The sequence below is a fragment of the Lonchura striata genome, chromosome 23 (genome assembly GCF_050655825.1).
Source record: "Lonchura striata isolate lonStrDom1 chromosome 23, ASM5065582v1, whole genome shotgun sequence".
Taxonomy (NCBI): domain Eukaryota; kingdom Metazoa; phylum Chordata; class Aves; order Passeriformes; family Estrildidae; genus Lonchura; species Lonchura striata.
In genome coordinates, this window is record NC_140725.1 from 447,399 (window position 1) to 460,842 (window position 13,444).

General features: G+C 48.2%; 1 protein-coding gene across 19 annotated transcripts in view; it reads right to left on the reverse strand.

The window, feature by feature from the left end:
* PHACTR4 (phosphatase and actin regulator 4) overlaps positions 1-13,444 on the reverse strand; it is a 56,515-nt gene that overhangs the window by 11,862 nt on the left and 31,209 nt on the right. For 12 of the 19 annotated variants that reach the window (XM_021534911.4, XM_085559437.1, XM_085559440.1 and 9 more), the window contains 2 exons: positions 977-1,153; positions 475-555 (listed from right to left, as the gene is read on the reverse strand). In XM_021534911.4, the coding sequence (XP_021390586.2) occupies positions 475-555; positions 977-1,153 (258 nt within the window). Of the gene's footprint in view, positions 1-112; positions 349-474; positions 556-976; positions 1,154-8,430; positions 8,708-13,444 lie in introns of those variants that run through there. The other 7 variants (XM_085559444.1, XM_085559450.1, XM_085559445.1 and 4 more) reach the window with 5 other exon arrangements.

The following is a 13,444-nucleotide window of genomic DNA, read 5'->3' on the forward strand; positions in this document are numbered from 1 at the left end:
GTGACTATGACACCATACCATGAAGCATCTCTTGGAAGATATGCCCCTACCCAAGCAGCTCAGAATTCACCCATTCCTGATTCTTCTCCCTGCCTGAGCCCCAGGGCAGTACCTCTCCCATTTGGAACAGCAGGAGATGGTGAGTGACAGTGTGGCAGCAGAGGCTGGCAGGACAGCACAAGGTATCTGGAGCAGAACACAGAGAAGGACGGGATGGGAAGTGACCACAGCACAGCCCTCCCTCCCTGCAGGGAGGTGTTCCAGACAGGCATTGCACTTCCTCAGCACCATCTTCCTCCCTGAGCAGGCTGCCTTCCTCCCAGGTGGGAAAACAGACAAGAGAGAGCACTGAAAAGGGTAAGGCAGACAGGAATCACTTCAGCAGGAAGCCCTTAAATTTGTCTCCCAAGGCTGAGGTTTGGCCAGAGAAGATCAGCCACACAGACACAGACAGAAGTTCATTTGCAGACTCACCCTGCTCAGGCTCTTCCAACAGAACCCCTCTTTTTACCAGCTCCTCTCTTGGCTTTCGCATAGAAATCTTTCGTTCTAAAACTGATATTAAATTGAAAAAAAGCACTCAGAAAACAGGGCAATGTTGAAGTTCAAGAAGATTTTTTTTTTTCTTTTAAAGATGTTCTCTAGAGGAAATAAAAGGGCTTCAAATTTCACTGGTTTTGCATGAATTAAGAGGAGAGAGAAGGAACTGCATGTTAAGACCTGCATTTCACACTGCACTGCTGATTGTGGAAACGCTCCCTCCCCACAGCTACCTGGGGAGCTTCCTTGAAAGAAAGGAATTAATCTGTCTGAAACTACAGCTCAGTGGCAAGGTGTTTCTGGAGAGATTGCAGGTGTCAGCCCATCACCGAAGTCCCATTTTGGTTCTTGCACATGTCAGCACTCAGGCTTGTGACAGCAACCCCTTCTCTAATGGATGGAGGAAGGGACCCCCACCCAGCCCCTGTTACTTTACCTTCTGAAGTCTCCTTGAATTTGTCACTGCTTTTCTTTTTCCTCCACTTCCAGGGTTTGAAAATCTTGCCAAAGCTTGAGAACTTGCTTTTCCTCTTTGTAGGAGGTGTGGTGTCACCTGATTCCAAAACATCTACCCCCATGCTGGCATCACCTGGGGCGTGATCCACCTCTTCAGCTGCACAGAAAAGAAGGAAAAGAATAAAGAATTACTTCTGTGCTGCAGGTAACTGCTCCCACCTCCCACCAACCCACCCCACACTGGGAATGGTGACACACGTTCCTGCAGTAAAGGAAACAAGACTCTGTCTGTGGCTCCACTGAGCCTTCACATCAGCTCACGGGGACACAAGTGGACATCTCAACATAAACAGGACAAAGGGAAACTGCTAAGGGCCTTTCTGATGAGACAAAGATTACAGAACCCCAGAATCATTAAGGTTGGAAGAGACCTCCAAGATTGTTGAATCCAATCTGTGAACAACCCCCACCTTGTCACCAGCCCAGAGCACTGAGTGCCATGTCCATTTGTTCCTTGGACACCTTCAGGGATGGGGACTCCACCACTGTCCTGTGGAGACTGTGCCAGGGACTGACAACTCATTAAATTAATAATTCCTCCTGATGTCGAGCCTGAACCTTCCCTGGCACAACTTGATGCTGTTTCCTCCTGTTCTGTTCCTTGTTCTCCAGGGGCAGAGCCTGACTCCCTGTCTGCACCTGCCTGTCAGGGAATTGGAGAGAGTGAGAAGGTCCCCGCCGAGCCTTCTTTTCTCCAGGCTGAGTCCCCCCAGTTCCCTCAGCCAGATATTTAATTTGCAGTGTCACAGCTTTTCCCATGAACACAAACCACTTGCCTACATTTTCTCATCTTCATTTGGAAGCAACTGGTGCTGGACACAAGTTCATGACCACAAACACCTTCCAGCCCACTGAGCTGACATTCATAACTGTCTGCACCCCGAAATCACCAGACCCATTCCAGCAGCTGGATATGCTAGATTTTTTCCTCTCTGATTTTCCTTCTATAAATAAGGGCAGCAAAGCTGGCCAAGAGCAACAACTCCACAGGAAAGCGACACAATACAGGCCTGTGCTCCACCTACTGCACAGGAGTCCCTGGAGAACAGCACAAGAAGGACACGGAGGTGAGGAGGGACATGTGAAAAAACCAAACAAAAAAAACCACCCCCAACTCAAAAAAAAAACCCCACTTTTGAAGCAGAACCAGAGCACAAAACACTAAACTGGGGACTGTTGATCCTGCCTTGCATGATGTTGCTGTTTTGGGGTATTTGATGGAACACAGAGAAGCACTTACAATGAGCAGAATCTAGCACTGCCCGCGGAAAAACAAGTCAGTGTGTACAAGCTAAGTGAAGCCAGCTGGTGCCCACTCCATGGCAGGATTTCCAGAGCCAGAATCCCTCAGCTTCAGCACTAGAGACAGGAGCATTGCAGAGCTCCTATGGAGAAGAGAGACATGCCCAGCAGGCTGGAGTGTCCTGATACAAACTGAACTCAGGTGTCTTTTTTTGGAGCCTCCAAGTCAGATATTGTGGAGCTTGGGAGCACAACAGTCCTTTCAGTCGACTTCAGACAAGCCTATGTAACGTGCCTGCAGAACAGGCAATGCCCCACAAGTAACAGGAAAGTTCAGCCAAGAATCCTATCTCCTGAGACTAAGAGATTGGGAAAAAAAATTCTAGGAGAAAGCAGCTTCACACATAGGACAAAGAGCTAATAATGTATCTTCTGTATCCAAGAAACCCCCACTGAGGATACACATCCTGATGTGAAAAAGCAGATTCCTATCAGCATAGGGAAGAACATGTTTAGGACAGAGAGCGGGGCGGGGGGGGGGAAAACACAAAAAAAGAATTCATTATTTGATGCAGCTCTACCTACAACCCTGTAGTGCTTCCCAGCAGGAGAGCTCAGATCCCAGGAAGTGTGAAAGGGAGCCACAGCCGTGGGCTCCTGAGTAGCCTCAGGCCACAGGGCTGGGGACAGGCTATCACTGTGTCACTGCAGGACAGACCCCACTTTTCCAGTCTGAGCACAAATGGAATGGAAGATCACAAACACAGGGAAGAGAAGAACAAGAGAGGGAAACTGGAGTGTGTTTGAGCCACTGCTTACTTGTTGGCTGTACTTTTCTTTAAAATCAGCCCCATAACAGAAAGTCCTTCACTCTGAACCAGTCAAAAGCTGATGTCAGCCAATATTTGTTTGAGAAAGAAAGATCAATTCAGCATCTGAGATGCTTTTAAAAGGAAAAAACCCCAACAACCCTGACTTCATAACAGGAGAGAAACTGGGTGGAAAATAACATACACTGTGGCAACACTGATGTGTGATTTTCTGCAGGGATGGAGGGTGGATGGAAGTGGGGGGACAGAAAAGCATTTCCAGCTCCCAGAAGCCCAAGAGGAATTGTCTGCATGTTTAGAGGCACTTTCTTCAGAGAGCAGAGCATTAGCCCTGGAGTTGTACATGCAATTTTAACAAGCAGTATTCACTATGCTCATCAGAGCATTCCCAAACTTCACCAGGCAGGCACGAGCACTTGCCAAGCACAGGCTGCGGATGGAATTCGAAGCCCAAGTGTCACCAAAGGCACTTCCCTCACCTTTGCAAGGAGAACAGTGCTGAAGGCAGCAGTACCAAGCTTGCCTTATGTCTACCCCTTCCCTGAGTTGCTCTGAGGAATGTCACTTATGTGCTGCCTACCACCCAAGATGTCGGAGTGCTGCACTAAGCAAAGTAAGTTATTAAAAGAAAACTCAACCATCAGCTCCAGGGATTAATGAAGAGCCCTCAGCACCCTGGAATGTCTCCATTTCCAGTTAGAAGGAGAATGACAAGCATTCCCCTGCCACAGTCCCCTCTGAACAACCAGGGAGGAGTACAGGACATTAAAGGACTGGCCAAAAGGAGACCCATGGTACCTCCAAAGGAGGAGCAGCTAAGAGCAGAGAGGGTGGGGAGAACCCACATGTGAATACGCCTGCTAGAACTTCTTCCAGCAGCTCCTGTAGCCCAGGCCCAGCTGTCAAAGCAAATACCTTCCCAGGGTGGAGTTTCACTGCCAGAGCTGCAACCACGCAGGTGAACACAGGAGGTTTCACAAGATTTTCACATCAAGAGCAAATCACCTGGTCCTGCTTCTCTGCCTCACTACTCAGCCATGTTCCAATGCTCAGGCTCCTGATGAGAGGCAGGTGTTGTCCAACATGGAAACACTTGGTTTCGTTAGCTTATCATCAGTTCCATGCCCAAAATCAGCCAGGCAAGAGGGGGAGACATGCACACTAGAACACAAAACTGTCCAAATAATTTCCACCACCCTTTTGCCCTGTGTAGAATAAAACTTGACATGTTACTAAACACTCTGAGACCATTCCAGCCCACTGCTCACACTGAGGCCAGGGAAGCAATTCCTTCCCTGATCCTCACTGGGATTCATTCTGTCCTGTTGTGCAGAAGACAGGAGAGCCTGTCCAATCCTTCCACAGCACTCTTCCTTTTCTCTTCTCTTCTCTAATTACCACAGGGACATAGACATTTAAAGCAGTCTGTTGTGAAGTAACTGTGACACTGAGGACTAATGAGAGGTGGATCAGCAGCTGGAGGTGAGATTTACAGATCTGCATTCAAATAACCTTATTGTTCAGTGATTGTTCACATCAGATAGTGCTCACACTCCCACCAAAATGGACCTTCCCTTCCATTCACAGCCCACTTCCAGCTCCAATCTCCATGAAATGGTGCAGAGAGGACATCTCTTCCCTGTGAAGGCAGAGAATCCACCTTGCTGAGGCTGTGCCTCCTCCTGCTCTGCTCTACAAGGTACAGGAGGGTCCTTAAGCTGCTTTGCAATGCAAGGGGGAAACCCTTCCTTATCCGAGTCATGCACTGGAAAACCAGGAAGGAACCTCAGCACCGTGCCAGGGGAATGAAACAGGGCAAAAAAAAGAGCACCCGGACTTGGAGGGAAGGGTGGGAAGCATCAGGAGTCTGACGCCTTCACCTGACCTTGGCCCAGCAGCAAGGCTACGTCCAAGAGACCAGCCTCATCCTCACCATGGTGCCAGGCTGGAAAACCCATTTTAAATACCGGAAAAAGCTTAAATGAGGTCACACAGCCCAGGGCGAAGCCAGCAGAGTCCTCATGAGAAGGTCAAAGGATTCTCAGCTGGCAGGTCCCTAAAGTGACACCACATCAAAGCAGGACCTTGTTCAACCTTTCTGGAAGGGGAGCAGTCCACATTTTGGAAAAGTGACCCTGGAGCTGGGAGAGCCCCACAGAGCCCACCCTGACAGCTGGATACTGCGCTTAATGCTCCTGGTTGAGGAAAAATCAGGAATAAAATATCTGCTGCAACTTCAGCAGACACTCCCAGAGGAGATGGCCTGGAACACTTGGAGCTCAGAATCCAGCTGGTCCAGGGACAGCGTGATGCCCCAGTTGCTTCCCAGCCAGAGCCTCTTGCCTTTTCAGATATGCTCTCCCAAACACTTAAGCTGTTCTGATCCCATTCTATCCAAACAAGCAGGTTAATTTGAGCTGTTTAAAAGAGCAGATTTATGTTAACCCAAAATGTTTAGACTGAAATAATCTAGGGAAACGTCACAAAACTGGCACAGCCTGAGCACACAAGGTGGCAGGAAGCTCCAGCAATGCCAAGCAACTTGGGATGCAATTCCCTATTGGTTTGCCTGGCCACCTGGTCCTTCCAACCCTCCCCTGCAGACATGTTTTTGCTCAAGTCTTGCAGTTAAATTTCATGCAGAAAAAAAGCTCCTTTTCCACTGCATCTTGTCATGTTGAGTGACCCCAGTCATTTTTTTTTTCCAAAACAGAGAAACCATTTCAGTGGAAGGAGCTAGAGACCCACACTTGGTCTCTCCCACCCTCAGCAAGTGGCTGTGGTGATATGTCACCTGCTCCAAAACGTCCTGTCAGGCTTGGCCGTGCCATTCCCATTAAACAGGGCGAAGCTTTCACTTCCACCACTGCTCTCAGTGGGCCAAACTGGCACAGCCAGGATCCATGGGGTCAATTAAAAACCCCACACATAGTCACACCCTGGCCACACACAGAGGACACCCCAGCAGGCAAATCCCAGCTGGCCCTTAGGAACCCCACCTATAAGTGCCATGGTTTAATGGGCCAGGGACCAAAAGTCACCACGCAAGCAAGGACAGTTAATCCCCATCTTCGGGGGTCAAGCCCCAAAATACTGTTTTGTAGAGCCAAGCACTGCCAGCCTGGAAACAGGCACAGCAGGAACTTCAGGGACCAACAGGAATAACTAAAAAGCATTCCTTCCATTAAGGATCATTTCTAACGTGGAAGACACCTGCAGCAGTTACATGGAATAGAGGCACCTCTGATACACAGTGATAAAGAATTAAACCCAGCCTGGATCTAGTGCAGGTTATTTCAGAATTAATCCTGGTGAGTTTTTAAGCTATTTTATCTTAGGCCACACATCCTTCAGAAGTCACCCTGGCTATGGAGAAATTTTGCTTTAAGCTAAAAATCACTTCAGATCCAAGTCCAAGATCACAACAAAGCAAGGCTGAAGGCTGTGAAGAAATCAAAGGATTGCATCTCAGATGATGACAGTTCTTATTACCTTGAATATACCTGTGAGAAAAACTACTGATTTTTAGTGTTCATGAGGAAAATGGCACAATCCTTTAACGATGTAGGGTCAGCGAGCCCCAGGCCAGACCTGCAGAATGGAGCTGCTAGGAAAAGGTTGAGAACAAGCTGCTTTTCTCCCCCAAACATTTCCACAGACATCCAAAGGCTGGTGAAGCAGTCTAAGAGAAGCCAGGTATCACCCCCCCTGCACTACCATGGGCTCTTTGCCCCAGTCCTTTGCTGAGATATAAGACCCCATCCGCCTCCTTTCCCCTCATGCTGTGTCCGGCAGAGCAGTCAAGAATCCGAGAAGCTTCCATGCAAACAGCAACAACTCAAAAAGCACTCTTTGAGTGAAATGCTGTTAAAAGTATCCAAAAAGCACTTTGGGTAAATGTTTCTAAGCTGCCCTAAAACTTGGGTATGTGTTTTCCTGAATCGTCCAGGGAAGACATGAACCCTGACCTTAAAGGAATGAAAGGTTGTGGTCACAAAACAGCCTCAAACAGTCCCAGCCCTCAGCTTCCCTGTGTTTTGTGTTTCTAATCACCATAATCTTCAGAGGACTCTCCTTAACAGCATCCTGACACAGTTATTGCACGAACCATCTCTTCAAGTTCCAGATTTAATCAGTAGGAACTGTGAGAGCTGTGCCATGAAAAAAAGACCTCAGGGAGCAAATGAGCAGTTGAGGAAATACCAGGTCTGCTGGCCCCAGTCTCCAGAAAGCACAGTATCACTACACCAAGCCCACTTCCCTGGAAATTACCACTGTTCTTGGCATCTGATGAGAGAAAGAGCCCAAGACTGACCAGGTCAGGTTCTAACAGTGAATAAATCCAAGCAGAAGATGCTGGTAATCTCTACAGTACAAAGACAACTGAAGTTTTACTTCCCTTCCACTCTCTCTAACACTTTATTTTTAGCAACTCTTGAACCAGACTCGCTGGAGTAAACTGGTGGTGGGGAAGACAATCACTGGTTTCACCTGAGCCCTAGAAATGCCTGATAGGGTCAAAGTTATAGAACTGAAAAATAATGACAATAACAGTCTGTATCTTGAGGGTGATCCTTGTCTGACAATGTCCATTTCTTCTCTGAAAAGAGAAAATTCCACTTTACAGATGAAGGTGAACAACTGAGCCCAGGCAGTTACCAGCAAGTGGAGAAAGGCAACAGTGGGATGTGGAAAGTCTCCACATAGGCAGTGCTGGGAACAGCACCCACAACAGACCTGGAGTAACACTGACCCCACACAGTGCTCGGGAAGTGGGGCTGCTCCTGGAGCTCCACACAGTTGTGTTTTCTCCAGTCTGTTACTGAGATACTTCACAATGGAGAGGGAAAACAAGCAGGGACTGAGTATTGCCAAGCCCTTCTCCCCCCGAAACTGCTACAGCTGCCCCAAAAGATGGGTGACATCAATCACAAGGAGGCAATTCTTGGTGGCTTTGGACCCAGCTCACTCTCAGGGCTGATTCCTGCCCCATGCAGGTGACCATTCCCACTGTCCAAGTGCTTTGCAAAGGTGGTATTCCTGAATCCATGGCAGCCACAGGCTGTCCCTTAGGACAGCGGCTCGGAGCCTGTCTGAAGACCAGAGAACATGCTGCACAGGGAATGCATGTGAAATCGGTAAGAGAAAGGAAGGAAATGGAGTTATTTCTCTGGTTTCTCTCCCCAGCTGGCACAGGTTACACAAGTTCCACATTCCACTGCTCCCAACCCCTCCGTTTCACCTGCACTGCTGCCCCGCTCAGCCCCACAGCTCCTGGTCTCCCCTGCCCTGCATTACTCACCAAAAGCACCTGGATTTACCGGTCTCGAGAAGTGCGGCTGCCCCATCAGAGTCTGTTCAGAGCAGCTCTCCGGGAAGAGGTGGGAGGAGAGAGAGGAAAAGTCTACGCTGAGAACCCGTCCAGCCTTTGAAACGGTAAATCCACACTTGGGATGAGGGAGGCGATCCCAGCTCTCAGGCCAGCGCTGCGGTGTGCGATGGTCCAGCACAGGTCCTGCTCTCCCTGGCCCCCATGGCCGGGCACTCGAGTCTCATAAATAAGTGTCCGTGCCAGCTCCCTTCACGCAGGAATGCCTGTCATTCCAGAGCCGAGCTGGCTAGGGCGAAGCTCAGGAAGGGGAGGAGACAGCCAGCCACGACCCAGCCACTGAGCTGCACAATCCAAATTATCAACACCCCTCGCTCCTTCCTCGCACCCAGCTTAGTAAGAAGAGAGAAAAGCTGGGAGCAAGGAGAAGGAGAGCAGAGTGTTCTTCTCAGGGATGGGCTTGGAGAATCCATGCACAGCAATACAACAAGGGGTTTCACCTCCCAAAATGAAATGAAGGAATTTACAGCCTACCTGTGCCAGCCAAACACAAACTAATGCAGTCAGGGATGAGACAACTGTTCTCCAAGTGCTGTGGGAGCTGCATTACCCCCGAGCAAAGGGAATTTCAAAGACAGCCTGAGCTGATATGCATCTAGACAAATATAAAAATACAATTTCATGCAATTCCCCTCTCCACTAAAGTTACCAGGAAGCATGTCCTCTTGTGCAATTTAAATTTAACAATGGAAAATTTAAATTTAACAAGGAAAGTAAAAGTTTCCTTTCTATTCATGTGTCACAGCTTGATGGTTAAGGTAACAAACATCCCCCTCAGCCATCTGCCTCACAATAAAAGATTTCCAAAGTTTAAATATGTCCATTTGGATTCCTTATCATTATAATTTGGGTTAGGACTTCTGCGAACCTACAGCTCGTTTTCTCTATACACCCTACAGCAGAGAAGCAGGAAAATTTTTAAGCATCCAGAAGCTTAATCAGGAAAAAAGGAAAAGCAATTTTCAAAAATATACAGGAATATGCTGCAGCATAAAAGGGATTAAAATCAGGAACCTGACCCCATGTGACACATCTAGGTTGGTTTTTCCCCAATGTAGGAGAAGTTCTCAGCAACAGAATTTGCTGCAGTGCTCTGTGTCCCTGTCCTTGTTGGGCCAGCAAGAAGAGGACTTCAGTATGATTGAATACTACCCAGGCAGCAATCCCGATCAGAAAATCTTCGATTCTACAAAACAACCAGGCCCAAGATTGTCAATTTGGGCTGGTGCAGCTGGGAACAATGAATGCTGTACAGTGCCCAGAGCAAATGCCATGGGATTGCTGTTCCCAGCCTCAAGGGTGGGGGGATGCAGTGCTACAAAAACATACCCCAAAATACACCAAGGGGTAGCTCTGAAATTCTGTATCACCTCAGCTGAGCCACAAACACACCACAAAAACCTTGGTGCTCTTGGTTTCCCCACTAACACACTAAATGTGCCATTGGGCAACTTGCAAATCCACTCCTCATCCAAAGCAGAGCCATGGAAATGTAGGAGGAAGAAGAACACTTGTGCACCTTCTCCTCATGTGTTGTGCTTGTCGTCAAGGCTGGTGCCAGGCAGATGACCCTCATCCCACAGATGGGGTGACCAGAGCCCTGGAGGGGGACAGCAAATACCACTGTCCTCCCTTGTGCAGGGCACATGGACATTCCTGGAAGTGCTGCTCTTCTCCACGCCCACCATGGACATGTGCATGCTTGGGCTCTCACTGTGGGCAATGAACATCCCAGTTCATCCCAGTAATGCTCCACCTCATTGAAGACTTTTTGCTTTGAAGCAAAGAAAAAGCCATTTTTTGAACCCATTTTTATTAACTGCCATCTGGCAGAGACTCATAAAGGTCAGAGAGAAAGGCAGGAAGATTTCCCCTAGTCTGTAAATCAGCTGCCCAGCTTGGAAGGAGGTCTGGAAAAAATATTCCTACAGTTGGGAATGCTACAGAACGCTGCCTCTAGACCTGCCTGGCTTCTACAGTATTAAAGTCACTGCCTTTTATAAGGCATTTGCTGTGAATTCAAAGTGCACAAAGCTCTGCTGCAGGACAGATGACACGTGGTAAATTGTTAAAGCACTGTAGTACAATCATATCTCTGACCCTTTATTTCTACATTTGTAAAACATGAAACATGACCTTAAATTTCAATAAAAGGTATTTAAATAAACAGATTTAAATTCACAGCGGCTGCAGCCCGAGACATGCACAACAATTACTCAGGCTCTGGTACTACACAGGAACCCACCAGGCTGTGAAATAAAGTCCTTTACATTTCTGTATCCTTCATCAGGCCTCAAAGACCATCACAGAGAGAATAACAAGTCTTGGCAATGGTTGTACCAGAAGCATTAGTATTTCCTCCTGAAAAGCAGGGCTGTGGTGCTCAAGGAGCAAAGAGAGACAAATCTGTGTTTCAAATCACAGCTGGCTCTGGACTTAAGTATCATTCAGGAGTACCAGCCACTCTCTCCTCTTTTGGGGGAGAAAGCAAAACCACACCAGAAAACAGCTGACAACGTGCACAAAACACCACAAACCCAAAAGTAACACCAGCATCATTATTTTCAAGGGAACTCATGGCCAGAAAAACCCGTCCATCCTTCAGCTCCACATCTGAAAGGAAAGGTGCAAATTCTGTCCCAGAAAACAGAATGCCAAAAAATGCTCCTGCCTCAACTGCAGCTTGAGTTCAGAGCATGAGAGCAGCTCCTAAGAAACCCTCTGCTTTTAGAGGGCTTTGTTTCACCACTGGGGAAAAATACAGGACAAAGTGACTTGCCCTCATCCCACTGGACATCTGGGATAAAGGAAAACCCACACTTCAAGCAAGGAAGAGTAAAAATTCCCGTAATAATGAGAAAGACCATCTAACTTTGCTGCACAGCAACCAGAAGAAACCAGAGCAATTGTTTTATTCCTCAGCAACAGGTGATAACTTTTTTTAAGATGAAAAAGGTGGAATAGCAAAGAGCTTTCTAAAGGAGAGCAAAATGGGAAACACCTGATTGTCCCTTCAGCATTTCCTTTTAAAATACAGTAACGAAGAAATGCCAGTTACATGAAAATTTTATGTGATTTAAGGAAAGGCAGATGGCTGAAATAAAAAAACAGGCAGTAAACACTCAAACATGGGGTACATGGCCTTCTTCTGAAGTTTCATTTCCTCTCCATCCAGCTCAAAATCCCATTAAACCCCTGGCATTTCTATGTTAATAATCTGTTTATATACATTGTAAAAGGAACTCTTCTGGATTGTTTCATTTTAAAATCTAATGAGAGCCATGAGCACAATATTAGCTCCTCTAATAAAGCCAGTGTTGTTCAGATTTCGGTTCACACCAACGTGAAATGCTACATTCACCCACGGTGACTCAGACATTTGTGTTCCATGATTCAGCCACAGGAACATTAAAAAGGACTCCAGCCTTATCCCATCCCTGCTGATGGAGCTATTTAAAACCAGTGATACTGGGCATTTTCCTTCAGAACTCGTCACCCGAGAGTCAGCAGAGCTACTGCAGGAGATGCACCCTCTAAAACCCTCATGCAGGAGGGTTGGCAGGGAGGAGAAAAAGTGGCAGCACCACGACTCCGGATGTGTTTTGTTGAATCATGGAATGGTTTGGGTTGGAAGGGACCTTAAAGTCTATCTCATTTCACCCCATGCCATGAGCAGGGACACCTTCCACTATCCCAGGTTACTCCAAGCCCTGTCCGACCTGGCCTGGAACACTTCCAGGGAGAGGCAGCCACAGCTTCTCTGGGAAACCCATTCCACTCCCTCACCACTCTCACAGGGAAGAATTTCTCCCCGATATCCCATCTAAGCCTCCCCTCTGTCAGTTTGAAGCCACCCCCCCTTGTCCTGTCACTCCAGGCCCTTGTAAAGGTCTCTCCCACCTTTCCTGCAGGCTCCTTTCAGGTACTGAACGGCCACAATTAGGTCACCCCAGAGCTTGTCCCTTCCAGACTGATCAACCCCAGCTCCCTCAGCCTTTCCTCTCAGGAGAGGTGCTTCAGCCCTCTCATCAGCTTGCTTTCACCACAGCTTTTGTTTTCAGCTGTGGAAGAACAGAAAAGGAAAAAACCTGACATGTCCACGTAAGAGCCGTGGCTGCCTTGAGCGGCGAGTCCTTTGGGCCGTGCTCGACACGGAGCGCGTGCCGCCGCTACCGAGGGGCGGCCGACGCCGGGGAGCGGCCCCGAACAAACGAGCACAACGTGACGCTCTTCCTTTCCCCTCACTCGGGCTGAAAAGCTGCTGTGGAAGTGGAACAGGGGTTATTTATAAGGCAGCTGGCATCACATTGTTTGTGTCCTGCAGACTTTGATGGTTCAAATGGGAGCAAAGTGCTCCTGCACCACATGACTTCCTTCATGCTTCCTGTGACATTTCCTAGAGGGAAACTCCTATTTCCCAGAGCATTCCAGGCCCCGTGTCCCCACCAGTTAGTCAGCATGGTGCTCCACCTCAGACAGCGAAGAGCAGCAGGTCCAGCCTGTCAGGAACTTGGTGCCACCACCCATGTGCTGGGACCAGGGAAGGTGAGCATGCCACGTCCCACAGAAGTCCAGATGTTGACCACAATGAAGCACAGCTGGAGGAAGAGATCGGTGTGCCAAGGAGCTGACTGACAGCATTTCCAGCCCCACCTCTGGGAAGGTGAGGCCATGTCCCTGGAAAGCCCTGTGGTCACAGCAGGTGGCTGGAACACAAGGAATCGCTTCACTGTCACAGGGAATGGGCTCAAAAAATTATAAACTAAACCAGGCTTTGAGCCCAGAGGAGCTTAAGGCAAAAATACCCCCCAGCCTTGTTTTCCGGGGAAAATACAACTTCCATTGGAAGTAAATTTTAGCCAGTACTGGAAAAGCCTCACCATCAATGTCTCCTCACCACTCCCTGTAATTACAACACAGGCCAAGT